Source organism: Paramormyrops kingsleyae, chromosome 8 (genome assembly GCF_048594095.1).
Source record: "Paramormyrops kingsleyae isolate MSU_618 chromosome 8, PKINGS_0.4, whole genome shotgun sequence".
NCBI lineage: Eukaryota > Metazoa > Chordata > Actinopteri > Osteoglossiformes > Mormyridae > Paramormyrops > Paramormyrops kingsleyae.
The window spans coordinates 27,099,250-27,127,125 of record NC_132804.1 but is presented as its reverse complement, the minus strand read 5'-3'; the positions used below and the strand labels follow the sequence as shown (position 1 = coordinate 27,127,125).

Below are 27,876 nucleotides of genomic sequence, written 5' to 3'. Positions count from 1 at the left end.
TGGCTGAAGATCTGGACAGTTAAAAACAGCATCCCCCCACCCACACACACTTTTCCGAGAAAAGTGCCGTCAGGAGGTGGCGAAAAGAGCAGCAACCATTTGCTTTGAACTTCTTCTACAGGACAGCTTGATCGCATGCTGCACCACCCATATAAACGGTCGAACCCATGCTGAGGGGTGATTAGCATGTTATATGTTCCGAAGGACAGCCACGTTGCGCTTTCGTTTCTCGCACGGCTGTTTAACACCTATAAGTCACACCTGATGACACGCTGAATGGTAGTGATGCGGCCGCGGTGAAAACAGCCCCCCACCAGCCGGCTGATAACATACACTTCTGGTCTGTCCCAGTTTCTCAGAATCAAACTTCTGCTTTTGATTTCCGTCCTTTTTCCTTTTGGGATGAGCGGGTGTATTCTCCCGAGATAATACGTGTCCGCCAGCAGATCTGAGTCCATAATAATTAAGCAGCTTCTGTTCTTACTCTACTGTAGCATATGGCTCCGCCCTTCTGCCCCTCCCACAGGGCGGAGCCAAGACGTCACATGTGATTTATCTGCAGTACTTTCTGTCCTCCCTGCTCTGACTGTGCGCTGAATTTAATTAGAGCAGTAGCTCCCTGATGATTTTTATACGACCATCTGGAACAAGGAAGTGCCCTTGTTCCTTTTTTCCGCCTGTAACCTCACGCCCCTGTTTGTTTGTGTGTCTTTTGTGTTTTTTGTTAACAGCTTAAATCACGTAAAGTGCACGTAGGGATTGTCTTGTAATGGGGGCGGAGAATCGCACGGTTGTAAGGTATAATTGTGATGTCAGAGACCAACCTAGACATACCGCTGTTGCACCAAAGAACTCAGGTTCGAAAAGCCCACCTGGGAACATGGTTAAGAACCAGAAATATTACCCTTATGTAAAACATCGGCAAAATATCAGCATAATAATATGACTCCTAAAATAATACACACCTGTTTCTCTCCATTCAGCAGGGAAGCACACAGCTGTTTACTGGTGGTTCCGTAATTAAGCTGCAGCTTTGTGCTGGGGGGGGGGGGGGCTTCCCAGTCTGGTTCAATATATTATTCAACAGTTTCCTACTGTGCCCCTTTATTTTCACATTCCCTCTGGCCATCTTGCTTTTCTGTTCTTTTAACCCCCTGGAAAAAAACAACAAAGTAAAACTAGCTGTGTCGCTAACAGCATAACTAATCAAAGGCTGGAAAAGTTATTACTTGAGACAGATCGATCATTTTTGATATGTGTGACAGCCTCTGCGTCTCAGAGCGAAATGAAAACACCCCCCGTTTTGATATCATTACGTGCCGAACGGCTGACAGCGTCTGTATTTATGTACCTTATACGATGTTTTTCATTCGCAAATCTGTTGTTTGAAACGAACAGGCGACGTGACGGCTGCAGCGGGGAGTGGAGCGGCCTTTCTGGCACGATGCATGTCGCGGTTGCCTCGTGCCAAACACGTGCGCCGAAACGTCCCTGGGAATTGTCATAGCCCTCAGGTCCCATCGATTCAAAAATCAATCCCCCCCCCTCGTGTGGATTCGGAGCGGGCCGTCTGCTTGTCAGTTTCAATCGGGAGGAAATGACACTGCTTGGCATTCTTGTCCCCCACACTGTCACCAGCTTCACCAAACGGCTAAAGATGAGTTCTTTTGATCTTACTCTGTGTCTATAACCTCCTACGGGGCTCCTCCTTTGGGCATGCGGGGCTCCATCATTGAAATCCCTGCTGCATTTCAGAGCCAGACGCTTACTGTCATCGGCTTCTATAGCTCGGTAGATTACAGATCTCTGTCTACATCCATAAGGTCTTATAGGTTTGACTTGTATGGGTGCTTGAGCAGTCATATCTTCATTGGCCCCTTAGCCCCAGCTGTGCCAGGGGTTCTGGATGCTGGCCGGCCCTGCTCTCTAACCCCAAGCTCTCCTCACTTGTACGTCACTTTAGAGGAAAGTTTCTGCCAGTAAATTTAGGGTGGTGTGTGGCTCAGCAGGTTAGGACAAAGTGATCGGAAGGTCACTAGTTCAAATCCCACGCAGAGTGATTTCATTATTAGCCCCTTCAGCAAGACCTGTAACCACCAAGGACTGGCTAATCCTGCTGTCGCAAAAGCATTTGTTGCATTGCCTAAATAAATTAAAATGTATATATGTATGCACTTTGAGTTAGGGCACTCTGAATGAGATCGCAGAAGGCATACCTGAAGAATATCAAATCCTTGAGTAGCCATGCTTTCAAACATGAAAAAAACGCACACCTTTGCCACGTCCACGGTATTTCCCTGACGTCAGCAGATTACTCCAGGAAGCTATTTAAATCATAGGTTACTAAAATAAACTATTTATACTTTCCGCGACAACTGTATGTGCGATCCCTGGCGAGGGAGTTGGTTGGGGAACGCTGTGGTGTTCAGGGTTGGGGGGGTGGTTGGCTGCCTTTGCTCCCTGCTATCTTTGGACGACCTTTCCTGCATCGTTTATATCTGTGCTGTGAGTTAAAAAAAAAAGAAAAAAGAAAAAAAAGAAAAGCAACTCACAGCCGTGATGCCAAATACCGCGGTGCCGCGTCTCCCTGCCGCGCTCGGTGGTGCTCTGACACCTCGGCTGATAAACCTCAGTGAGCGTCAACGTCTCTCTCTTGCTCCATCTCTCACCTCCCCCATCCTCCCCCTCTCCTGACCTTTTCGGCCGAGACAAGGACTGTGCGCCACCAGAGGGATGAGTTACGACCGTTTTCCCCGCACGTGGTTCCGCAGAACGGGCACGGCAGCCTCTGCCTCAGCTGGCGCTGTTAGCGGCTGAACTGGAAGCTGGCGGGTTCTGGGTTCTTGGCAGGTAGTTGGCTAGACTGATCCCTCAGAATAGCATGACTGGAGGTTCCTTATTTATCCCTGGGGAGAATGAGACACACATACAGGTGAGAGCAAGCGTGGGGGGTCACTGTAGAGGGTCAACCAGCGTGCAGCCCCCCTGGAGCTGGGGGTTAAGAGCCTTGGGCCTAGAGGTGATTTGATTGCTCTACCTGCTATGGGATTCAAACCCACAACTAGTACAAACTTCCACAAAGGCTTTGTAAACACTGTAAACAAACTGCTTTTTGCTTGCCTTACACATTTTCTCCTGTTGTTGTGTTATTGTGTACAGAAACCAGAGAGATCCTTTACACCAATGTTTATGTGTATCATGTGTCTTGATTAATATTTATAGCTCTAATATTAAAGTTGCATCAGTGTAGTAGACTCGATAGGCCTAATTTTCTAACTCAAAAGCTCCAGAATGCTGTAATTAATACATTTTTGTTGTTGATGGACACTTTGAAGGGACAATGTGAGTTAAAATAAAAATATTCTGCCTAACATCAGTGTTCTTTCTTACAATACCTCATAATTGCCTGTAAGTGAAGTGTTTAAATGAACTTAATGCATTATTTCCAAATCAATGGCTGGCAGTGAAATATTAATTACAACACACATAGACTAAATGGTTAATATTAAATAACATTGAAATCAGTGGCCAATTTGCAATGTCAGTTTTGAATGAACCAATTAAGAAGAGTGATGATCTTGTCTTATTACTGCTTTGAGAGCAAGTTCAGCACTCAAGCTTTCACATTCCTGTGAAACTTCCTTCCTCAGTAGGTTGGTGTCCTACAGGTCATGTCAGCAGATGATCTTTTTAACTTGGGCTGTAGGTCATTGTTGACATTACATTTACATGATTCAACAGAATCTCATGTTTTAGCTGGATTTACTATAAACCCATGAAACCTCAGATAACCAGTATACTATACCAGGAGAACAGAACATAGGTGGATTGGCAGAAATGTGATATACAGACGCTCCTCTACTTACGAATGAGTTACGTTCCAAACGGCCGTTCGTAACTTGAAATGTTCGTAAGTCATTATTCAACATCATTTTAAGGGAATACGCAAGTATAAAGAACTGGGATGCTGGGAGTATCGGTGGGAGTAGCGGCCAGAAGTCATCCTATGCGGAATTGCTGCGCAGAAAGAAAAAAATGACGTTGCGGACAGGAAACGGGAGCCCAACAAACACAATTTGGACTTACAGTCCTCTTCGTTCGTATGCCTGAAAGTTTGTGAATTTAAAGTTTGTAATTAGAGGAGCGTCTGTATTTAAGCTGACAAATGCAGAGTCACAAAGATAGTACCTATGTCGGTTAACACAGTATATTGATAATTGACGATATTTAAGTGTTTAACCGAGTGCTAAGTCTTCATTTGGGGGGTGGGGGTCTTGTTTGGGGACTGGGTCTGATTTAGTTCAGTATGTGTTATTGCGGTAAATTCTGTTTCCTTTCTGAGGCTGGAATGCCACTTTTTCTGAACAAATGGTGGCCAGCTCTGATTCACAGAGCCACGTGGGATTCTGGGATGCATTTTAATTCCGTCCTGATCAGCATCTGGAGCACCAGGCAATGTGATTTATGATCCATATGGTTCCTTACTTGGGAGAGCACCCGGGAATTGAATTTGAAGTAAAAACCGGCAGAGAGAGGAAGGTTCAGGTTCAGTGTATAAATGTTTACTGAAAGATATTTCCATACCATGGCATTACCATCACATCATACTCTTGGCTTGAATCTAAAAGGTACACAGATTACTTGACAAATGCCAATATGTATAATATAGCACAGAGCCCTCGATTAGCTGATTTCATTAACATGACATAACATGACTTCGAAAGGTGCAGAAGAGCAGGTCCATCCACACACTCATTTTCCGTAACTTCTCATCCGGAACTGGGTTGTGGCAAAGCCAGGGAGTTCAGTCCATCACAGCCAGTTTTGTGCACTGTGCGAAATCTGAATTAAAAAAAAAAGCTATAGTTCAGAAATTCAGCTTGTTGCTAAGGGCAGGAGAAGTTCTTCTTACGTAAGGTTTCTGCGGCAGCACCCCCACCCCTCCAGTGCGGGGAAGGACTGAAGACATACAGTCCAGGGGTCTGGGTGTGAGCTGTGTAACTCTTCCCAGTATGTAGTAGTTGTGTCTCGAACATACAGCCAGCCCAGGATACGTAAAACACACTTTTTTGACAACCACCGTTCCAGGCAGCTTTATGTAAAATGCAGTCACCTCTTTATCTGTCTTTGATCCTATTGTACGTCCTGTAACACACGATAAGCGTTTATTATTAAATGGTCTGTCTGGAAAGGAACATCCTTTTCTGTAAGCAAGGCCAGCAAACACAAGTAAAACGATCATAACTTACATCCTGCTGATTACACACGGTAATACAACGCCCATTACAATGAGCGTAACAGCTGATTATGGATGCCGCCAGTGTGTCAGACTTATTTAACATCACACCGTATAGTATCGTACCGTATCGTAATTTGTAATTTGACCTTTAATTGTTTGGGCAGCATAAAAAATTTATCTGACCTAATATGTATACAGGCACGAAGAAGAAAAGATTCTGCAGTCATACAAGACTGGCATTTGGCACAGCCACAATGAAGGACTGAGGGGAAAAAATCTCAAGAAATACTGATATACTAGAAAAAGATCAGAACTGTTCATTTCCTGTGACTCTTTACGGATATGAAAGGAGGGCAATGGATAGGCAGGACAAGAGGAGTACTGACGCCTTTGAAGACCTTTAAGAAAACCATGAGTTTTTGATCAGATCAAGGCTGGACTTTTTCTAGACGCACAGATGACCGGATTGAAGCCTTAATTTGGACATATTATGAGAAGATCCAGTTCACTGGGAAAGTCCATAATTCCTAGAGAAGCTGATGATGAAAGAAGCATACAACCAGAAATAAGAAGGATGGGGCCCATCATAGCATCAATGGAGAGGCTGTTGGAAGCCTGAAGAACCAGACAGAGGACAGAACATTCTAGAGAAACGGTGTCTATATGGTGGCCAGTAGTCAATACCAACTAGAAGGCCGATAGTGATAGTATTCTATTTGATCATTAAGAAATTACTCTCATGAATTCATATATATACTAGTTTTGTTTATAATGTTAACATGATTATCTAACCAAAGCCAGTCCTTGAGCCAGATATGGATCTATAAAATAGAATATAATAAAAGAAAATAAGAATATAATAAAAACAGAAAAAAAAATTGTAAAGCTTTAATCTATGAACAGATTTTTGCTCTCAAATGTTTCTTTGAGCTGATAATAAGTGAATTAGTTAAGTTACATATGAAAATGCACTGGTTCTAGTAATTTTTGTATTCTCAAATATGAGAAAAATTAACCTTAATTAATGGCTATTATTATAGCATTCATGGGACATGAAAATAATCATTAAAATGGCCCCTGCTGACATGGTGAAGCTAGGGTTTGGCCCTCCACAGAAAATGATCACCCAGGCCTGTCCTGAAGCCCTTACACTGTGAGGTTGAAGAACATGGACTGACTACCGTGCTTCCTTGTATTATTGCCAGAGTTACCTGGAACTTGTCTCTTGTCGGATGCCATGTTGACATCAAGAGAAACAGGTGCCAAGGCGTGTTTTGTTGTTTCCCGCTTTCATCCACGATGAAAACAGGAATGGAACGTGTTGGCGTCTCCGTGGGGAACAAGGCCGGTCACTAGAGTTGCAGCCTATAAATGATGATGCAATAGACTTCACCTGTGAGTCACCTGCTCTTCCTGCCAAGAACTGCAGTTCTGTACTGTCCATCAGTATGTTAACTCTGCGAATTAATAAAAGCCATTTTCAGTGTAAACCCCAATGCAGTCTTGTGTCTCTTTCATTTTGAACCTCAATGGAAATGACCTTTATATTGAAATTTCCTGGTTCCCCCATCATGAATTTCAGAAGCAAATGTTTTTATTGGCTCAGAATGATACTTAACACTCTTGGCAAATGTTCTTGGCACAATTAAATAACAAACTTAAAGCTCTAAGATATCAATCAATTATGCAGCTATAATTAGCTAGCTTTCCATACTTTTTTAATGATGCAGACATAAATATATGTACATTGTAGTTATGGGCTGTTCTGAATAAAGTAATATTTTTAGCTCCTTAGATTTACTACATTAATATTTGTTTTGTGTAGAGAGTAATATATTTGCCATTCCTCAAATGTTGGGAAGCTGGTGTGGTTTTCTGTCCACTCTGATGCTATTGACGTCGATTTACTTATTTGAACTCCTCAAGTTAAATTTTTCTGTTTTAAATATTTAAACATAGAAAACTCTGCAATGCAGTTCTTCTGGAGCATCTTCTGAGTTTCACTGACATTTAAAAACATATTTAAAAATGAAATATTTATTGGCCTTTGTATAGTACGCAAAGGGGCCTTTCTGGCGGCTCAGATGATGAGGATGGTGCGTGTTTTCCTTTACTGGGGCCCGTGCCCCTATCACTTTACATACCCAGCACGAAAGAGCGGACACATGAATTAACAGAGCATCCGCTCATTGAGTTTCCATTTCCTCAGTAAATAGCATAAGCAAGTGTTGTAGTGGCATTAAAGGTAAAGCTGTAATGCGGTAGGCAAGTTAACTGTTACTGGAGGAGGACTGATTCTTCGGTTTCTAGGGTAATTTATGTTGATTGTTAAATTGACTGTGAGGTTCCTCTTGTACCTTTTGGCTAACAGGTGAACCAGGAATATTTTAATTTTTATTTGTAGGTATTGCATAAAAATGATTTACAATCATGACAATTATTGTAATTATTAACTGCTTATCTTTTACTGTCTTTTAATTTTGTGCGCTAATTTTTCAGAAAAGCCAAGCATTTTTTTTGTTCTGTACACAACAACAAAAACCTTTGAAACTTTAAAATGACCCTGGTATAGTAGTAGTAAATGTGTACGTATTTTTAATCTTTGGCCTGTATATTGTGACATCCTGCCTGCCACGTCTGCCTGACCCTCCTGTCTCCTCCCTCACGTGGTCCTGATGGACCAGCCCTGATGCTTGTTGCCCCAAGTTAGTCTCTGTATTTAAGTACCTGTTTGTCTTGTCTTCGCTAGTCTGGTCATTGACGTTGTATCCTTGTGTTACCTGTGCCTTGCCTTGCTCTGCTCTTCCTGTTTTTGATTCCCATTTTTGTTCTGTGAGTTTTATAAAATCCCTTTTGTTTCACCACAATGCCTACCCTCAAGTCCTTCGTCCTTCACGTCATGATAGAATGACTGGACTCCCGAACAACCCCAGCGGCCTGCATTTCCATTTCAATTTTCATGCCTCCCTGCACCCGGTCGACCGGATTCCCCGAGTGCCTCAGATTCCTGGGGTCGAAGGGGTTACCAGCGCGGCGGGAGCCACCCCACCTTCAAGCAGAGGACTTCTTTTCCCTCCAAGATACCATCCTGGAGCTGAGGACTAATCATGTGGTTTGAAGGATCCCTGAGGCCATGGTTCTCTTCTGGAATATGGAGAGGGTTCTCATGGGACTTACTTCAGGCGTGGATCCCCAAGAGGCACTAAGGGTCCGGCACTTGCTGGGTGATGTGTGGGGAATAGCCAAGCGTGAGACCACTCAGCCTGCTGTCTCTCCACCACATGAAGTCGGTTAGCTCATCACCTCTCCACCGAGTGAAGCTGCTCAGCATGCCAACTCTCTGCTGTGTGAAGGCACTCAGCTCGTCTCAGATTCGCCCACTGGTGGAAAATGAAGAAGCAGGCTGAACCTGCTCCAGTGCCTTGCCCGAGGGAGTCCGCCGCTCATCTCGAATCTCCAGAGCCCAGCCCAGAAGGGGCAACTGCTCATCCCAAGCCTCTAGAATCCGGCCCATTTTGCCCATCCATGCCTCTGCTGCATCCCCACAGCCCATCCTCGCACCTGCTGCATCTCCAGAGCTTCCCTTCGACTCTGCTGCATCCCCAGAGACTGTCCATGCCTCTGCTGCGTCCCCAGAGCCCATCCTCACATCTGCTGCATCTCCAGAGCCTGCCTTCGACTCTGCTGTGTTCCCAGAGTCCATTCTCACTGCTGCTGTGGCTTCAGGGGCTGCGCTCCTGGCTCCCAGCTCAGAGAGGACCGTTTCACCCACACTCCAGGCTCCCAGACCAAGAAGGGCCACCTTGTCCGTACCTGACCCTGCAGCAGCCATGTTTCCCTATTTGCCTAAAGGTGTACCAGCTTCGTCCCGCTCACCTCCAGGTCTCCTGGCTGTGCCCTGGTCATCTCCAGGTGTCCACGCTACACACTTCTCACCTCCAGATGTCCCGGACTCTCTCTGCTTGCCTCCAGGCATCTCCGTCCAGCCCTGTCTCCTGAGTCCTGCTGACTCCAGCCTCATCCCCTGATGTCTCGCCAGATCCAGCTTCATCCCCTGATATCCCATCGCATCCACCCTTGTCCCCTGATGCCCCATCAGCACCCGCCTTGTCTCCTGTCATCATCCAGGCCAATGTCTGACTCCCTGGCTGCCCCCAGGCCAGCGCCTGACTCCTCGGCCACCACCAGGCTAGGTTTGGCTGACCCTGGTGATGCCCAGCTGAAGGACTTGGAGTGGGACCCTCTGGGCCTTGCCCTAAGTCCCGCTTTGTCGGTCTGGGTCCCCGCCTCCAACATCCACATCAACCCTGTCCAAAGTCTCGGTGTCAGCTGCGGCCTAAAAGTGGGACTGGACAAGTTTCCATCTCCAGGAGAGTGAGATGGGGACACACTATTCGGGTCAACCGCCCAGACCCTTGTCTGCCTGATGATGTCTGTCTGGACACCTGTCCTGCTGCGGCCCTGAGGAGAGGAACCACAGGGCCCTCCTGCTCCTGCCCTGCAGCCTCCTTCAAACGGCCTCCCACCCTGCTGGCCCCTTGGAACCATCCGACCCTGCAGGCCCCCTGAGGCCCTGCGGTCCGGCCACCTCACTGGGGAATGGGCCCAAGACGACCCAGGAACCACATTCGCCTAGCTCTTCAGGTCTTCCCGGACCTCAGGTCCTGTCCCATTACCCCAGTTTGCCTTTGTTTTGCCCTGGCTTGTATCCCCTGTGGTCCTCTCCTGTGTTTCTATCCTTGTGGTTCCACCACCTGTCTGCCTTGTCCTGGTGTGTGTCTTGCTGGATGTCCTCTTTGCTGTCCCTAATCTTACCTAGATTTGTTCCGTGCCCCTAGTGGTGTCGTGTATCTTGTCCCATCTCCAGGGTTATTGTCTGTCTGGTGGTCCCTGGTGTGGTGTGTTCCATCATGTCCTGTTCACGGGGCTCTGTCCCTCTGGACCTTTGTGGTGTCTGTCCCACATGCCCTGTCGGTCCTGCCGTGTCCTGTCTGTTCCGTGCCCAGTGGATCCTCCCTGTCGCTTGGTCCCCTCCCCTGATCGTCCTTTGGGGGGGGGGGGGGGGGGACTGTCACAGTCTACCTGCCATGTTTGCCTGACACTCCTGTCACCTCCTTCACGGGTTCCTGAGGGGCCACACCTGATGCTTCTTGCCCAATGTTAGTCTCGATATTTAAGTACATGTTTCTCTTGTCCTTGCTAGTCTGGTCATTGATGTTGTACCCTATTGTTGCCTTTGCCTTGCCTTGCTCTGCTCCTGCTATTTTTGCTCCCTCATGATCTTGTTTATTTCCCATTTTTGTTCTTTGAGTTTAATGAAAGCCCTTTTGTTTTGCCACAACCCCTGCCCTTGAGTCCTTCATTCTTCATGATATGACATAGATGAGCATTTATCCATTTGATAAAATCTCCAGAATCACCTCATCCTCAATACATCACAAATCCAAGAAATTAAATTAATTTAATTTAAATAAATAAAAATGTAACCCCTCATATTATGTTTACACTAATTAAATTTAGTTTAGCGTGTATATTACCACTGAAGTATAGTATCTCTAAAATGTTAAATCTATTCATGCATCTTTTATCATCACTTATTTAATGTAGTGTCAAGGTAAAGCCTCATGTCTATTTCAGGAAACACAGGGCACAAGGCAAGGGACACTACACAGGATGTCAGTTCAGCAGTACTGACACTGAACATGAATAAGATTCACTGAAAACTCACATATTCTGTGATGGACACTATTAAGAGAGCAGCATCCCAGCATGCAAGGCAACATGGAAGAAGGGAAGGTGGCTGACAGCTGGAAGGTGTTTAGAAAACATTGATGCAGTTCCTTGAGGTGCAAGGGGCAATGAGTCAGACGTGAATAAATTACAAACAGTTTTCCATTAAGTAGCATTATTTCCATTAATTAATTTTCTGTGTGTTTGTAAATGTTATGTAATATTGTAAATTCTTAGTAAGTGTATTCATCTACGTATGTAACATGTCTAATTCAATTTTGAACGCACTTCCTACTGAGTGTTTGTTCGGAAGAAGATTCTAATGAAGCAAAGCGTGGATATTAATAAAGGTTAGCAGCAAAAAGCTATAAAAGGCTTTTTGTCACTTTGTGAAAGGTGCAGCTATGCAGCTTGTGTAGTGAATGTGTGTTGGAGGGTTAGAGCTTTGATTTGAGCGTAAAATGTTTAGTGGTGAGAAGTGAGAATTGTCAGCCACCGGACAGCGGAACTCTCGGGGTGCCCGGGAGGAAGGGCAGGTGTCCAAGCCGGAGAAAGCGGGACACGTGACGCTCCGGGGCTTTAGGAAACTCTGTCCACAGCTGAACTCTGGGTGAACGCGGATGCTAAATCTGGCCCTGTGTCTGCCCTTAGGTCCGTGTGAGCTGAATTGATTTGATTCTGCACCTGGTAGGTGAAGAAGGTTTTCCTTTTTTTTTTCTGTGAACGTTGGATGATGAGAAACCTGGCCAGCAGTTTCCTCTCTGACATCAGCTTCAAAGAGAGTCTGGGCAAGTCTAGAGCTGGAAAAAAAAATCAGAAGTTTCTCATCTTTACATCAAACATGTTCGTGTTCTGGGTTATATTTAAATAAATATAATGACTAGTAAGCAAGTAAATTCCCGTCCATCTGTCATGGTGGAGTAAGAGATTGGTCAGAGGCGGGGATGGGGGAGGTGCAAGATGCTGAATTACTAGAAAAACAAAAGTGATCTTTAAGGCTGGGGTCCAGGATGCCAGTTCATTGTAGGGCACATACTTTAGCCAACCTGAGTTAGACCTGTTTGATTGTGGATACTCGTCAATTCCTGTAAAGTGTTACTTTGGAAATAAAAGCACGTATTAAGGCCTCAAATACCTGCGCCTTGACTTGAATGACTGTCTCACCCATTTACACTATACTGTTGCAGAAGTTTCTATTTTCCTCCTTCAGGATTGACTCTGGCTAGTTTACACAAAACTTTAAAAGACGTTAGAAACCCCTGCTGATGTCATGTTATTCAGTGGCTACATGTGACCAGTGGGCATCTCTCCTCCTGACCCCACTTTTCCTGTTTCTGTAAATACCAGGATCAAGTGTGGCTCATAAGAAGGCAGGTAGAATAGAAAACCTAATGGATAGTAGCTCTCCAGGACCAGAATTGGAAACCCCTGGTCTGTATAGTTTCAAATTACAATAAAGCTTCGCAACCCAGCTCTGTGCCAAAGCTGCGTTATGAGGAAGATGATGGCTGGTGATTCTGGACTGAAAGTGTCCAGCTTTGGGATGGACTTTAAGTGTGCTCGTTGCAACAGGCTTTCTGCAATATGAAGGTGCTGCTATGTCCCAGACCTTAAAAACTTGACATACTTCTCCTGCCGAGTTTAATGTTTAATGTTCAATGAGATGTCTGTATGATACTTGCACACGGACTCACAACCGTGGCTTCAGTTCTTGTAGGATGTTGTGTGTGTGAAGTTCATATCTTCTCCTCTGTCTTTGTGTGGGTTTCCTTCAAGGTCCAAACACATATGTTTAGGTGGACTGGTGTCTGCAATGTTCGCTGTGTGTGTGTATGGTGATGGACTGGCATCCCGTTCACTGTGCATTCCGGGGACATGCCCCAGTCTGGTCGCAGTGAATAAGCTGTTTGGTGATATGGATCTAAACAGTACAATGGAGCCTTGTAGTTCAGACCCTTGTGCAGTTTCTTGAGAAGAATGCTGATGGACAGGCAGGAATAGAATTTAAATGTACAGTGGTACCTCGGTATATGTCCACTTTGGAATAAGCCCAACTTGTTATACGTCCTGTTTGGACGCGAAAAATTTTGCTTGGTATATGACCTTTGTTTGGAATACGACTCGCGTGCTAGAACTTGCATAGGTCAAAATGAGTCACGACACTGCGCGCTACCCTTGTTTACCTCTCTCGAGACAAAGCCAGGACTGCCCAAGAGCATCAGTACACCAGTTGCTACCATTCAGTGAACAACCCGTGCTATAACTCTGTTTTCATTTATTTAATGTAATTGCTTTTGTATTTATGTATTTTAGTATTAAGCAGTGTTTAAATTATTTTATACAACCCCAACTGTCATGCCCCGCTCGTCTGCTCCTTCCATGTGCCACGCCCCTTCATCTACCTCGTGTGGAATCCCCGTGTTTATCAGCTGTTTCTTGTTGCTGTTATTAGTCCAATGTATTTAAGTCTGCGTTAGGTATGTTTTCCCCAGTCCGGTCTTTAATCTCTAACATCCGTTTTATGGTGTATAGTGTTCCTTGTTGTTTTCTTATTAAAATCCCTCGTTCGCGCGATTTCCCGGCTCCTGTGCTGCTTCCCCGCTCTTTGACCGAGCAAGTGCAGGACACAATCAATGTATAATATGCCAATAACAATAGGATTTTTTTCCATGGGAACAGATTTTACATTTTACCTTTATTTCTTATGGGAAAAATTTGTTTGGTATAAGTCCAAGGATCTGGAACGAATTAAGGATGTATTCCGAGGGGCCACTGTATTTCTGATGACATATATTTGAAGATTTTAGGATATTTCAGGAAACCTATTTCACATAAATAAATGTAGACAAGTCACTACTGAAGTACCAAATCAATGGGAGTTTCAGAGGGTTATGGTGAATTATTATAGGGTTGGAGATGTTCAGTGGCAGTGTGGCTATGAAAGGACATCATCCATTCGTCCACCCATTTTCCAACCACTCCCATGTGTCATGGGGGGTGTGGTGGGGCGGGGGGTGTGGCTGAAGCTCATTCCAGGAAACAAAGAGCACCAGGTAATGTACCCCACTGATTGTCTGCCCATTGCAGATATGTAATGTACAGGTCATGTTCTAAGTGGGGTAAAGGAAAGATATAATCATGGTCCATGACGTGCTCCCCTGTGTGCATGTAGCCCTGCTCTTTGCAGCTGGTGATGCACCTTTTCCTCTTAATCAGTTCACGGAAAATGAAGACTGTGGGAGAGCTGGATTGGATTTACTGCCCTCTGACTACTACTCACTGTTCACATTTTGCCATCAGATAATCTCTCTTATGGCTTCTCGTTTCTTTTGTCTGTTACACTGATGTTTTTATCCCAGTTTACTTGGGCGGAAATTGATAGAAGCTTTCAATTTTAACATTTCTATGTTAAAAAGAAAACCCTAAACCCTAAACCACCAGAATGTTTGCCTCTAAGTACAAACAACAGGTACATATAACCACACCTTCATGTTCCGTAATCCACCCTCACCCTTGCTTTTTCCCTACATTTGATATCTGGATGTATTTTACGGATTAGAATGGCACAATGCAGGTTGCGGCACCGGAATGCCTTTGGAGCACAACGTTCTTTTGTGCTCCATTGTGTTCTGTGCTTTTGTTTATAGCATTTAAGACAAACATGTTTGGTCAAGAAAACAAAACAGAAATAAAGGTTCCAACTATATTCTGATATGTTTACTCTATTTGTTTATGATTATTGTATGTGGAAAAAAATTATCAGTGCCATATTTGGATCAAGAGTTAGCTGGGGTCAGCTTTGGGTAGCAGAATTTGCTTGGCTTTTACTGACCATTGCCCAGCATCACTAGCCCAGAAAAGTTCATGTGTGCAGTTTTCTGACTTACCTGGGGGTTACCCAGGGGGTATCCCCATGATTTCTGGGAGTCTACCGGGCATTGTATGAAATTGCAGCGTCACCTTCCGCCAAACAGCCTCGGGTCACGTCTGAGGACGGCATGTTCGGAGGCAGCCCAAATGAGTGGTAGGGATGCTGCACTGCAATTAGTTCCTCACTCCGGTATTTAACATTTCAGGGAACCATCCAGTGATGTTGGACATTCACCAACAAACGTGTTTCAGCTTATTTGATATACGAACGGCTTTACCACTAATGGGAACAAGTCAAAAAAAAGCAAACAGTGCTTTGAATGAACTGGGCGTCTGGCGTAGCTTTCAGAGTGAGTTGATCAGTAGCGATTTAAAAAAGCATTTAATAATGCAAAAAAACTTGCTTTTTGTAGTGTGCATTGTGAGTGTGTGCCAAAGTTACAGTGTAAGGGGTTAGGAAAGTTTTGTGGTGCATTGGTAACTTAATGCTGTGGGTAAAATGGGCATCAGGAATGTCATTTACCATGACGGATGACAGGGGACCTCCCAGTACAAGTCATGTGTGTCAGTGTAGTGTAAAACTGGAAACACAGCATGGCTGGGGCCACTCGCCTACAACCGAGATACGATATAAGATAAGATAAGATAAGGCTTTATTTATCCTGTGGGAAATTGTTATGCCAAGGCATACCTCTCACTCTATCTCTCATGCTTAAAATTACCAAAAACTTACAAAGACACATCACCAGGGGTGCTGTAAAGGGGGAGGGAAAGTTAGGATCATTCCAAGCTCCCTAAATTTTTTTTTAACATAATTGGATTGGTCTGGAAGGGGGACCCAATACGTTATGCTCTCATAGGGCTAAAAATGAGCACCCCTGTACGTCAGGGTCCATGTTTGAAAAAGACAGCAGGATTAGCGACAATGCAAATAGACATGAGTGCCCGTTGTCAGTGTTCCAGCAGTGTAGCATTCACCACAGCATGCTGTATGGGGTGTGTAAGTTTTTTGCAATTTGCTGATTTCGGACCTGACTGTCAGATTTTGATTTTGTCACCCTGTGAAGCAGTGGAGTCGTCCGTCAGGGTCACCATAGCCACAAACTGGGAGAGCTTGGTGTGCGGGACCAGGAGTATCTGTTAGTTACAGCTGACAGCTCATGCTCAATGTCCCGATGGTGGGTTTGAAAAGGAGAACAGCTTCTGACAGCCCTGACAACACCCCCACTCTACTGCCCCCACCCCCCCCGCCCCAGTCAGCTTTGCTGGCTCAAATCTTACCAGTCGCTTTCAAATCAAGCTGAGCCAACAACGGAGCTATCATGACATAAATACAATCAAAAAATCAACAAAACAAACAATGCCCGGGAAGGCTATTTAAGGCGTAAGCAACAACAAGGTCTTTCAGCATTAAGATTCAGCTGTGTTCCGTGTATTCAAGCAGGGGGAGATCTGTCCGTCTCCTGAATCGGCGCGCGTAGTGGTGAGAGCGCGGTGCCATGCACGCCGCTGGATCCGAGTCACATTGCGAGGCGAGCTGAAAGGCGCGAGTGGTTAGCTAGCTCATTAATATTAATGAGCCGCCTTATTTAGCACCAGCTCCGGGGACAGTTCACCGTGTGGCACCGCTGCTGCCGCTGTGTCAGAGGAGCCCAGGCACCCGCGTGACAACGGCTGCCCGGACACTGCATCCGGCGTGGAGCTCCACCGCAACCCCCCCACGGGGCTCGCTAGCATGATGCAGCCGTGTCTCTGTCCTTTGTATGTCTCCCTGTGCTTGTGAGACCGAATCCTCATCCCCATCTCTCTCTCTCTCTGTTTCTCTCCCTCCCTCCCTCCCTCCTGCTTCTCTCTCTCTCTGTCTCTCTCTCTCTCTCTCTCTCTCTGAAGGAGTAATGGAGAGGATCACCATGTAGACAGCAGCAGGCTGACATAAGCAGAATGGGAAACTACACATGGAGAAGAAGAGGATTGCAGCCCTCAACGTAGGAATTGCCTGGACTTCTGCTTGGCTTTTCTAGTGCTCCTGGATGGACTCGTTTCTCTTTTCTCTGAATCAGAAGGATCCCTCCTTGCACCTCAGACCCTGGACTGGATTTCCCCCTGCCGTCTCTCACCCCGACCCAGCGATCTAAGACTTCTTCAGCGGTGGCTTTCTGTTTTTTTTTTTTTTTTTTCTTCCTGATCCCACTGTCGCCGCTCGCCGCTCGAGCTTCCGAGCGATAACCGAGACACCATGGGGGACATGACCAACAGCGATTTTTACGCCAAGAACCAAAGAAACGAGGGCAGCCATGCCGGCGGCTTCGGCTGCTCCCTCATGGACCTCCGTACGCTCATGGAGCTGCGGGGCAACGACGCCATCGTCAAAATTCAGGAGGACTATGGGGACGTGGAGGGACTCTGCAAGCGCCTGAAAACATCACCGACGGAGGGTGAGTCTGCGTCTTTGCACGTCGGGCAGGCGTGTTCACGGCCACGACCACCTCACGACTCCTTGAATTTCACAAAGGTCTAACTTGCCGGGGGTCATACGGGTCCCTGTTTCTCTGGGCTCTCTACAGCCTAACAAGCACTTCAACAAAAGAGTTATTAAATGAATTGTCTCCAGGGCAACCAAAGAGACAGTTACTCCACATGTGTTACTTCGCGCAATTAAAGCAGTGCTAAGCTTTGGCATGTGTCGTATTGCTGACTGAACCATGATCACGAAAGAAAAAATCAATAGCATCTCCTGCATGTTGTGAACGTGTTGCATTAGCTGTAAATTGTCACACCGCTAATTCGTTATATGGCTGTCGCCTCTGAGTAAATTTACATTCACTGGCTCTGTTTCACACTGGAGAAGGCGAGTGGTAACTTCTTCGTCTGAGATCGATGGAAAGTAAAACCTCACCTCCCTGTCCCATTGCATTTCTGTGGCAGGAGCTTCTCCGGTCCGCAGATGTCTGATTCATCTTACATAACCATGTTCTTCAGAAAAACAAAATCAAATTGTTGCCCCGAGCTATCATAGGAGATTCACCTTGCTGTTACGTAGGAATGTTAGTTTACAGAACTAGAGGATACACTAGTCAATAACTCCTCCCTTAGTAGCTAGAACCGGACAAAAAGAAGGATACAAAATTAGGCAATTGTAGCAAAAATTGCTTTCTGTCTTGCAACTTTTGAGTGTTGTGTCATAGTCATGTAGATGCCATTGTCATTCAACGAGATATGTAGGACAGCAAGACACATTTTGGCTTCATGGTAAAATCAGTCTGTGAGGAGCAAAGGCTTCTGACTGATGAACCACATGAAGCCTTTAGTGACCATAGTGCAGGTCTGCGTCTCCCAGCCTGACACAATGCAGCAGCATCATTCCCGCTTGTTGCTCCAGTAACCACAGGTATAATTGGCGTCATGGTAACTGGGTGGAAAGCACCTTCCGAGCAATTCAGCGGTGCTGAAAGTGCCCTTTGATAATGAAGACAAACGATTGCGTCTTTTCATGTTAATAAGCTGGCTGCTGAGCCATATTCTTCCTCACTTTTTCAAACTCTTTCCCTATGAGGATCTTCATGTGCCTCACCGATTAAGTCGAAGTTGCAAGAAACATCAGGTGGCCACGTCAGATGCTTTGGAAGAAGCCGTCCACTCAATAATACTTCATGAGGCGGCGGGAGTGAGGACTTTGCTGTTTGATGCGTAGGGAGGGGCTGCTCTTTTTTTGGTAGGGACTTAAGGTTGTTCAACTCAGAAAAAAATATATCAAACAGTGAAAATCAAGACGGGCATTTCGGCAAAACCCTCTGCTAGGCAGATGGGAGAAGGTGACGGATGGCAATCCGCTGAGTTTCAGCATGAGGGATGCTAGGCCTCAAGCCCGCAGAGTCGGGGGGAGTGGGTGCGGAGGCGGTGGAGGGGGGGGTCCGGGCGTGTGCCCATCACACCGGCCGTGCACAGGCTGTCCCGGAGCTTGTGGGAGTGGTCAGGGGAGCAGGTGGTGCTCTGCAACGTGCACTTCTAACAGGACCGGTGAGCTGCTGAGACGTCCCAGAGCTGGAGCGGGAAGCTCTCTTACGTCTTTTATCCTCCAATGTGAGGTACAGCAGGTGCATATCTTGGCAACACACATCCAAACATTGAGGGAAATAACCTCGGAACTAGCCCTCGGTGACTCATTATGGATGTAGGGAGAGGGTATATATACGACAGCAATGGAAATAAACAACAGAAGCCATTTTTATTTTACACGCAATGTGCGCGCATAATGATGCGGGGAAAGTGGCTGTGAGAGGTCTTTCAGGGAAACACTCTTACCTCGTTAGACACGGCTAATTTGTGTATTGTGTACTGTAGTCGGTAGATGGTTCGAGACTCTGAAGGGGGGCAGGAGTTATACCTTTCAGGAAAATCACTATGGTACAAAAGTGCGGGTGTGCAAAAACAACTATTAGTTGTGTATGTTATGTAATTCACTTTGGAATATAATAAATCAGGGGATAGGCTCCGGACCCCTGCAACCCTACATGGGACAAGCAGTTACAGAAGATGGATGGGTAGAATAATAATAATAATAGTAATAATACTAATGAAAGTGATGATGATTCACAGCACCAAGGGCCAAGGTTGCAGTGTTACATTATCCTGATCATTATGATGTTATTGTTATAGGTCGGCTATGCAGCCCTGCACTGACAGGTGCTCTGACCACACCGTACCCGATATCTGCTGGTGGAACGTACTGGTTTTTTTTCTTCTCTTGGCCTCCCCCATGACTTTCTTTGCTCTCATTTCTATTTCTGTTTGGTAGCCCATTACATTTCAGTGAAATGCACCCCCCCCCCCCAAACTGTGCTATTTCTAAAAATAAACCACATTTCCCAAGCCGCTCTTTCCCACTGCACACTGAAGTGATGTATTTTTTTTTTTAGGGTAGATCTATTATTTATCAGGGGTGAGGCCGAGAGGCGGCGTAACAGAAAGGTTAAAGGTAAAAAAAAAAAAGTACTCTGATTCTCAGTCGGATGGAAATCTGTTGATAGGGAAGGAGCAGGTTACGATGTAAGGGTACAATTACGTCAGCATGACGCTAGATAAAAAGAACATGCAGTTTTGTTATTGAGTAAAACATCCGATTCACTTTCCAGAACAAACAGTATTCATAACATATGGAATTAAATAATACGCACATATTAAATTATAAAATTTAATTATGCAGAATTGTTATTACGAAGGAACTTTGGGCATTTTGCTGAGGGAAAATGTTTGCAGAAGTGAAATAAATTGTCCCAGCATATAACCAGCAATCATTTGATAGTTCCTTAGCAAGTGGAAAAAACAGCCCTGAAGTCTGGCAATTGATCGCATCGGGAATATCCAGCTTATACGGGAAAATGTAGTTGATTTGTTTACACGGTGGCTACATACATAAATATTAAGGTGATCTGTTTAGCCGTTTGCCCTGTGACAGCTGTTCTGTATGGCATGCCGTTTATCTGATACTCACGGTATATAGCTATGCGTACTGCACATCAAGATAAATGCACCATATATAATACATGCATCATTCTGGCTTATTGCATTTCTCCATGGCTCACAGTCATGCTTCTGCATCTGCTCCAGCATCAGCCTTGCTAACCTCCATCGCTCTCACCCATGAATTGTTCATCAGCCCCCAGCCTCCAAAGGGTCCCTGGTTCCCTAATGATTTTTTACTAATCTAGTCTCGCAGTTTAAGCATTTGTCCAACCCCCAACCCCCCCCCCCCCACTCCACAAAAATATCCCATTTAATCTGGATCCCTCTAGGAATTGTTCGTATGGAGCACAATCTCTTTTAATAAGGACAGTTTCTCCTGTTTGCCACTCAAGGCGCCCTCATTCCATCGGTGATTCTTAAAATGATTCTTAAAAGGAGGAACTGGCATCTCTGGGATGGGTTGTAAATAATGTGCTACGACTTAGCTGTGGCTAACCACGCTAACCTGTAGGGGTCCGGAGAAGTGTACTTTTGGGCAGCATGACATTTTGTGCCTGTTCAGAATTCTTAGAGAAGTTAGCCTCCCACCCTCTAGGGAGCGCATGTTACTTGTATCACTATTAACTGACTGAATAATTCTCATGCCCCATCTTAACCTAATTCACTGAACCTTTAAAATCTGCTTGTGTGACCCTTTTGATTCAGAAAACATTCATGCCCCAGCTAAAGTACCTCCTGTCTGATCTGGCTTGCTGAAACATAAGCAATGTTATTTTATCATTTTTGGTCAAGTCAAGGTGCTGACTTTGCTTGTATTTAACCTTAAAGGAAGCACCCATCCTCTGTTAAAACGTAAGTCACAGACACTATGAAACCCTGTTCTTCATATTGGTTGTTCTTACTTACAAAACCCGTTCACCATTCTGATGTCATCAGCTTACAAGCACACAGGACTTTGATCTTATCGAGGTCTTTTACATTCAAAAGATGCAAAGAAGAGACTGTTGTTTTTTTTGTAAGAGCTCATGAGAAGTGGATCTTTAAAATCAGGCACTTGTCCCTGTAATAGATGAACAGAGCAAGTTTTCTTTTAATTAAGAAAAAAACAACTGCTGTGACGAATGTATTTCAGTGTCAGCAACTCGAAATGTATTTGTTAGGGAGCCAGCTGGCCGGGTCTGAAGCTGCCCGTCAAACACAAATCACCAAACTTGCCTGTTATTTCTCTACTGGTGAGGATCAATGCGCAATAAATAACCAAGCATGCCGATTGGTATTGGACACTGAAAATGCATTGATTTGAGAGGGGTTTGTGGTTCGTTTTGAGTTGCAGGGTTGGATATAATATTCATGTGTGGGTAGTGGGATGTGCCCCGTGATGGACTGACATCTCCCCCCCCCCCCCCCCCGCGCGACCCTGATCAGCATAAGTTGGAAGATGCTAGGAGATAGATGAATAGCAGGTATATCAGTTGTTACCTCTAAGGATTCAGAGTGAGTCCTTTTTTTCTTTTGAAATACAGAGGTTAAATGAATACAGTAGCTTGCAGTTCCAAAAGGTATCATTCATTCCTGTATGTGGGATGGATAATTTGATTGGTACTATGCTTTGTTTGATTATTTTTTTACACAAAGTGGACAGGAAAGGCCTTGCAAACTCTGTAAGGTGAAAGACTATTGGCCTGGGTAGGCTTTATGATAGCGAAAGAATGTCAGTCACCTTTATCTCTCTTTCTTTGTTTTGTAAATCACCAATAATCAATCTTTTTTCCAGTGACACATCTAGTGCAGGGTCAGAGGGTAGGGGAAGACCAAGAGGCAGTGACCTATTGCGAACAGCACAGGCAGGAGACTGGGGAACATTCTGGACAGGATGCCAGTCGCTCACACAAGCATATGCTACACGTCATTTAGAAACCAGTTAATGTATTTGTCAGTGCCTGGACTGGAGGAGGAAGCTGGTGTACCCAGTGGAAGCCCAGGCAGCATGGGAGGGACGTCCCAGGGGTCAGATTTCACCCCCCAGCTCTGCAGGTTTAAGGCCATCATTTCATCCCATCAGCAAGAATGCTTCATTTAATTTTAAAGCAGCAAAACTCAGAACAAATGAAGTACTTCAAAAAGTAGGGAGTAGCATTTCATACGTAATCCCGAGTTTCTTCATTTTTATTAATTTTAGCAGTAACTCCCTGCTCCCTTCCAGAGAAAACGGTGACTTTAACAATCTGTGTTAAATTCAATGTATGGACTTATAAACATTACATCATGTAATACCGATTTTACATCATTATACTGTCACTATACCATCTATTTTCTCCTGAACGTGTGACGCATATCCCGTAATAATTGTTGGCCTACCCATTTATTTTTCATGTCCTTTAACTTAATTATGTTATCCTAGACAAGGGGGAGGAGCCTAAGTGCGAAAGCACGTATTTAAAGGTAGTGCTCTGAAGGTGCCAGGTTTCATGCCCATGCTGTAGGGGGTGACATTGGCTCTAAGGGAACAGTGGTATTTATATTTGACCTCAGAGTTAGAACCAGGAGTCGTCTGGCTGCTGGACTTCTGCTGACTATGGACGTTACCCCAGTTTTTAGAGGCCTGTGCTACGCATTCCTCTTTACGTCAACGTTTCCTGCCAGGAACACAGGCGCGGGATCCCCCAGACTGAGCCAGCCTTTCGCCAGTACTTCAGCATAAAACTCAGCAATTTGTTTTAGACTGATTACATGTATAAAGAATACCAGCACACATTCATGTTTAACTGCGTGTTAAGTTTACCGATTTTTGTGGCCTCAGCATAGATTAATTTCTGTGTTTTAACTGATTCACATATATCATGGTTTTCTACATCTTAGTCTGTTCACATTTTTACTTCCTAGTCTGTTTACATATTACCTGATGCTTTTATCCATAGCAATGTGCATTTCTGAGAAAGCAGGGTCAGACAGTCCCTGGAGCACTTGGGGGGGGGGTTAAAGGTCTTAACAGTGACATCACCTTAGCAATCATGGATTTCGGACCAGCAACCTTCTGGTCAGGCACAGCATCCTGACCCTCCGAGCCACATGACATCCCCTGATTGTGCAGTAACCCTGAAACTGCGACCCATTTTTGCCAGACCCAATGGCCGTCGTTTCTTTCAGCTTCCACCGTAAAAGATTTTTTCATTCATCTTACGAAGAGACTTATGTCCTGTTTGTCGTACACGACACCTACCTCCTTCTCCCGCTCCTCCCTAAAGGAGGCTTACCCGGATGTAGCAGAGATCCGCTTCCAAATTCCCCATCGCACAGTTCTCTTACAGGCAAAGACATTTCATATATCCTGTGCTTTATTGACAGTGATAAAGAAGCCTCGGGTCTTTTCCATACATGAAATTTGTTTTTTGCTTGGCTGTTATAGACACAAAAACTCGAGTGGTTTGTAGCGAAGTAAAATATCGATAACTATTCATCTGTCTTTCAGCTGCTTATCCTGATCATGGTTGCAAGGTATTGATACCAATGTTAATTATGTGGTTCCTAAAATATTGTAACATTTTTCAAATATTAAGTACTTGCATGGTGATAATGCATAAGTGAGTAGCTCCAGGTGTATAAAGAAATACTGAAGAAAAAGTATTTATTGACACGATAGAGGTGAATATGAGTATTTACTTAAATTAATGTGAGGGATCACACTCTCTTTGTAATTAATAGACTGGAGCAGATAATGTTTCCTGAATTATACACATTCTACTAAGCTATGAACGCTGGACATGAAGTTTGGAAGATTAGTAGCACAGAACATGTTTATTTTCTGTATGTAATACATTTCATTTTGAATGAAGGAGTGATATTATAAAACAGAATTAAGGGGTGGTGTTGCATGTCCAGGGAAGGGCAGGGGGGGACAGGGCATTAGGGGACACAGGGCATTAGGGGACACAGGGCATTAGGGGACACAGGGCATAAGGGGACACAGGGCATTAGGGGACACAGGGCATTAGGGGACACAGGGCATAAGGGGACACACACACCAATTAGTATGTTTTTAGACCAGAGGTATTGGGAGGAATTTTTGTAGGTCTAAGATAACACGCTAGGTCCGCATGCAGAACAGGGGTGGGATTTGTGCCACGCACCCCCAATAATGTGAGCCTCTAGGACTAACCACTGTGCCACCCACTGCTAGGGAGCGTCTAAAATGGACGTCTCGCAACGGCTCAATTGTCGTTGACTGCAGCGACAAGCAGACAGGGTGCCTTAATCTGCACCAGGCTCTGTGTTTCAATATGTGCATAAGGCAAGACAGACGTTCACTTTGAATCGCTAATGCCTCTAATTATTAGCCGTAACTTGTGGTTTTATCCAAACATGGCAAGGCATAAATAACACGGTATTCAGATTGGCGCTAATGAAATGGCTATGAAGACCTGTAAATAAAAACCAGGCCCATAATTGTAATGAAAAATTAACAACGCTGATGACGTACCGCTGTTATTTAGGATCACGTAGTTAATCAGGAAAAAAAATGCATTGTTTCATAAAATGAGGACTGATCTCCTGCATAAATGTTGATAGAGAGTGTTACCCTGGTTTCTAATTAAAAACATTTTTGTTTGCTTAGTGTATAAGGTCTTGAGTATAGAGCAAAAATACTTATATTATAATAGCACTGGGGTGATTGATGCTAAAGACTGTAGTTTAAACTGGTACCTGGGTATTTTGAGATTGTTGCTTATTGGTGACATTTTATTTCCAAGGGAGCTTAGCATCCACTATGACACAGGATAACACAGCCATCAGGTAACAGTGCATAACCAGGGCGTAAGGTTTTGTGATGTAGCTGCACGACGGAATTCGGCAGAATATTTTTGCCCTTTTCTCGTCATGACTTTTTAATGTCTCAGTTTCCCATGTAATCTGCATTTTAAAGTGCTCCATTGTGGCACGCTTTCATCCGAGCTCTGGAAGTGAAACTCGAGACTGACACTGCAGATGGGCCCCCGCCAAAATGCACTGTCACACATCCTGTCCCGTCAGCCCTCCCTCCCCACCCCGCCGACCCTTGGGATAAAAGGGAAGCCGGAATGTTCCGCTTGCAGGGGCGCTGTGGCGTTACTGGGCTGTACGCTTGGACATTTACCGGCTTACTCCACCTGGCACGGGCCCAACCCTTCATCCGGCGCACCAATTTGGCATGACTGACACCCTTGGCCCCCTCCCCTGGGCCCTCGGAAGTAGGGGAAGGAGCTTGCGTACAAGCACTGGCCAGCTTGGCTGAGGTTACTCAACCCTTGAGCTGAGTCCTGTCCTGGCACCAGCTCCTCTCCAAAAACATGCAGCTTCTCTGCCCATAACAGATGCTGTCTAATTAAGTCACTATTTAACTATGGGATACGAGGATGTCGCTCCCATATTTATTAATGGAAGAGATGATGCAGACGTCCACAAAGAGCAAATGGATTTGTTCCATGCGCGTTATGTGCTAAACTGTCAAAAGGAACCACATAAACCATCATTTTATCGTGGTTACGAGTTGCGATGTATGAAGTTAAACATAAAATAAGTCAGAGATGGCACTAAGGAGTTCACCTTTAAAATATCACTCCTCCCTGCTGCTTTGCGTTACCTGAGAATTGAAATAGAGAGATCCTGGCAGAAACCCTCTGTGACATTTGACGTACTGTAGTTTATTATACAAGTGAATGTTATCAAGTAGATGTTCTTCATAATAAATGGTTGTAATCAATGCTGATTATAGCAGCACCAACAAATTTGTTGTCATAACTTAATAAGTAAATTTAAAAACGTGGGTAATGAATATACCAAGGCAGCAAGCGCTGCTGTGTTTAAGGACTTACAGTCAAATGTGTCAAGTTCAGTCCCCAGTTTTTATTTGCATTATTGCTACCTGTTGGCTGTGGTAGGGGCTGTGTGAAAACAAAATCGTTTCCATGGTAACCTCGAGGTCACATCTGGTGACTTGAGGTTTCACCTCCATGGGTCATATCTCTTCAAGTAGAACGATTTACAATGACATAATCCCATTGACGGTGTCACATCCACCAAGGAGGCTTCGTGTGATTCAAGCCTTGTAATACACAGATTCCTGCACCAAGATATTTTCCTTTCATTTAAGAGGCACTATGTAAAAATACGCTTATAATGCATGTGCAGGAAGTTAACACAAATTGCCCAGTAGTTTTTTTTTTTTTTGGGATGTGCAAGTATGAAGAATGAAATGGTGTAAAACAGCTGTCTGGGGCTAAATGAGACAGTGAGGCTGGGCGGTTTTCCACAGCTGGTTCAGGGTTGAGGCGCCAACCATCAGACCAAATGGACTGTGACGTCTTCCACGGAACTCTTACTCACCAGTGGAGCTTTAGCGTGTAGCGTATACCCAGGGCCCGCTCCAGCTGCGGAGGAGGTGAAATAATCATCAGTTTTCTTGGGAGGGGGGGCCTCCCAATTAAAGCTTTGCCCAGGACACCTGGAAAGGTGGAGCCGGCCCTGCTCATACATCTGTCAGTACCTTTTTGCTACAGTTAACAATCAACCTTCATGAGCTGACGAAAGCCCTTCCAACCAAAGACGACAGAACATTATTTCAGCTGCAGGTTTAGGATAAAAAAAAAACCAAAACATTATCCTAACTACTGGAAACACGGTAGGAAGCTGCGGGGGCTTGTGTTGATTAATTCGAAGCGGGGGGTGCCATAATTACATCTAATTTAGACGTAAAGGCAGCGATGCCTGTTACGTACTGTCGATCCTCGCTGTAAGCGAATTAGCATCAGCGGGGACGTCTTCTCGAGCGGTAGCTATTGTAATTGGTATTTTTAGTTCTCTGTCCTGGAAAGCGAAGCCGCGCTTCGTCTGTGGAGATAAACACAGAGAGAGGCTCGCATGAAGGTGAGCCTCCGAAAATCACTTAGTGTCAGTCGGTGCCACCTGGAGGCCTCATCCCTGGAGCCTGGGCGACGGATGTTTGCGACCGCTCCCGTAAGCCTCGGGGACCCATTACCCTGTACCCGGGCTGCCGTTTGCCAAGGCCACTCTGCTCCCCATGTTTTTCTGACTCTGGGCCAGGCTGCCCTGGGGCTCAACTCATCACATACGAAGGTGTCGGACGGATCCTGCTGCAAAAGATATACCCATGTAGTCGGGCACCCTGTGCTGACTGGTGCTTTGCTAAGCCAAACGAGAACCCGACAGATATCCGTATGGCTCTCTGGGGTAGGATCAGAAGGCCGCTGGTTCAACAGTCAAGGTCAGCAGAGTGATTTCACTTTTGGTCCTTTGAGCTCGGCCCTTAACTCCTAATTGCTCTAGGGACTGTCTGACCCTGCTTTCTCAATTACGTGTTGCTTCGGATAAAACTGACTGCTAAAATAAATAAATTTCACCAGTTCCCTGGGAGACCGGAGTAAATCACTGGCATATTTAAAGGGATGTGCATGAAAATGCCCTTTGATCCTGTACTGCAGTGTTAATTTTGACAGCACATTTTTATTTAGTTTTAGTCATAGTCTTTTGACTAAAATGTAATTTAGTTTCAGTCACAAGTTAGTCATCTAAATAATTTT

General features: G+C 45.0%; 1 protein-coding gene across 14 annotated transcripts in view; it reads left to right on the top strand.

Moving 5' to 3' along the window:
* The window catches only part of atp2b2 (ATPase plasma membrane Ca2+ transporting 2), a 130,938-nt gene that overhangs the window by 55,948 nt on the left and 47,114 nt on the right, over positions 1 to 27,876 (top strand). For all 14 annotated transcript variants that reach the window (XM_072715554.1, XM_072715563.1, XM_072715559.1 and 11 more), the window contains one exon: positions 16,730 to 17,274. In XM_072715554.1, coding sequence (XP_072571655.1) covers positions 17,076 to 17,274 — 199 coding nt within the window. In that variant the 5' untranslated portion in view covers positions 16,730 to 17,075. The remainder of the gene's footprint in view (positions 1 to 16,729; positions 17,275 to 27,876) is intronic.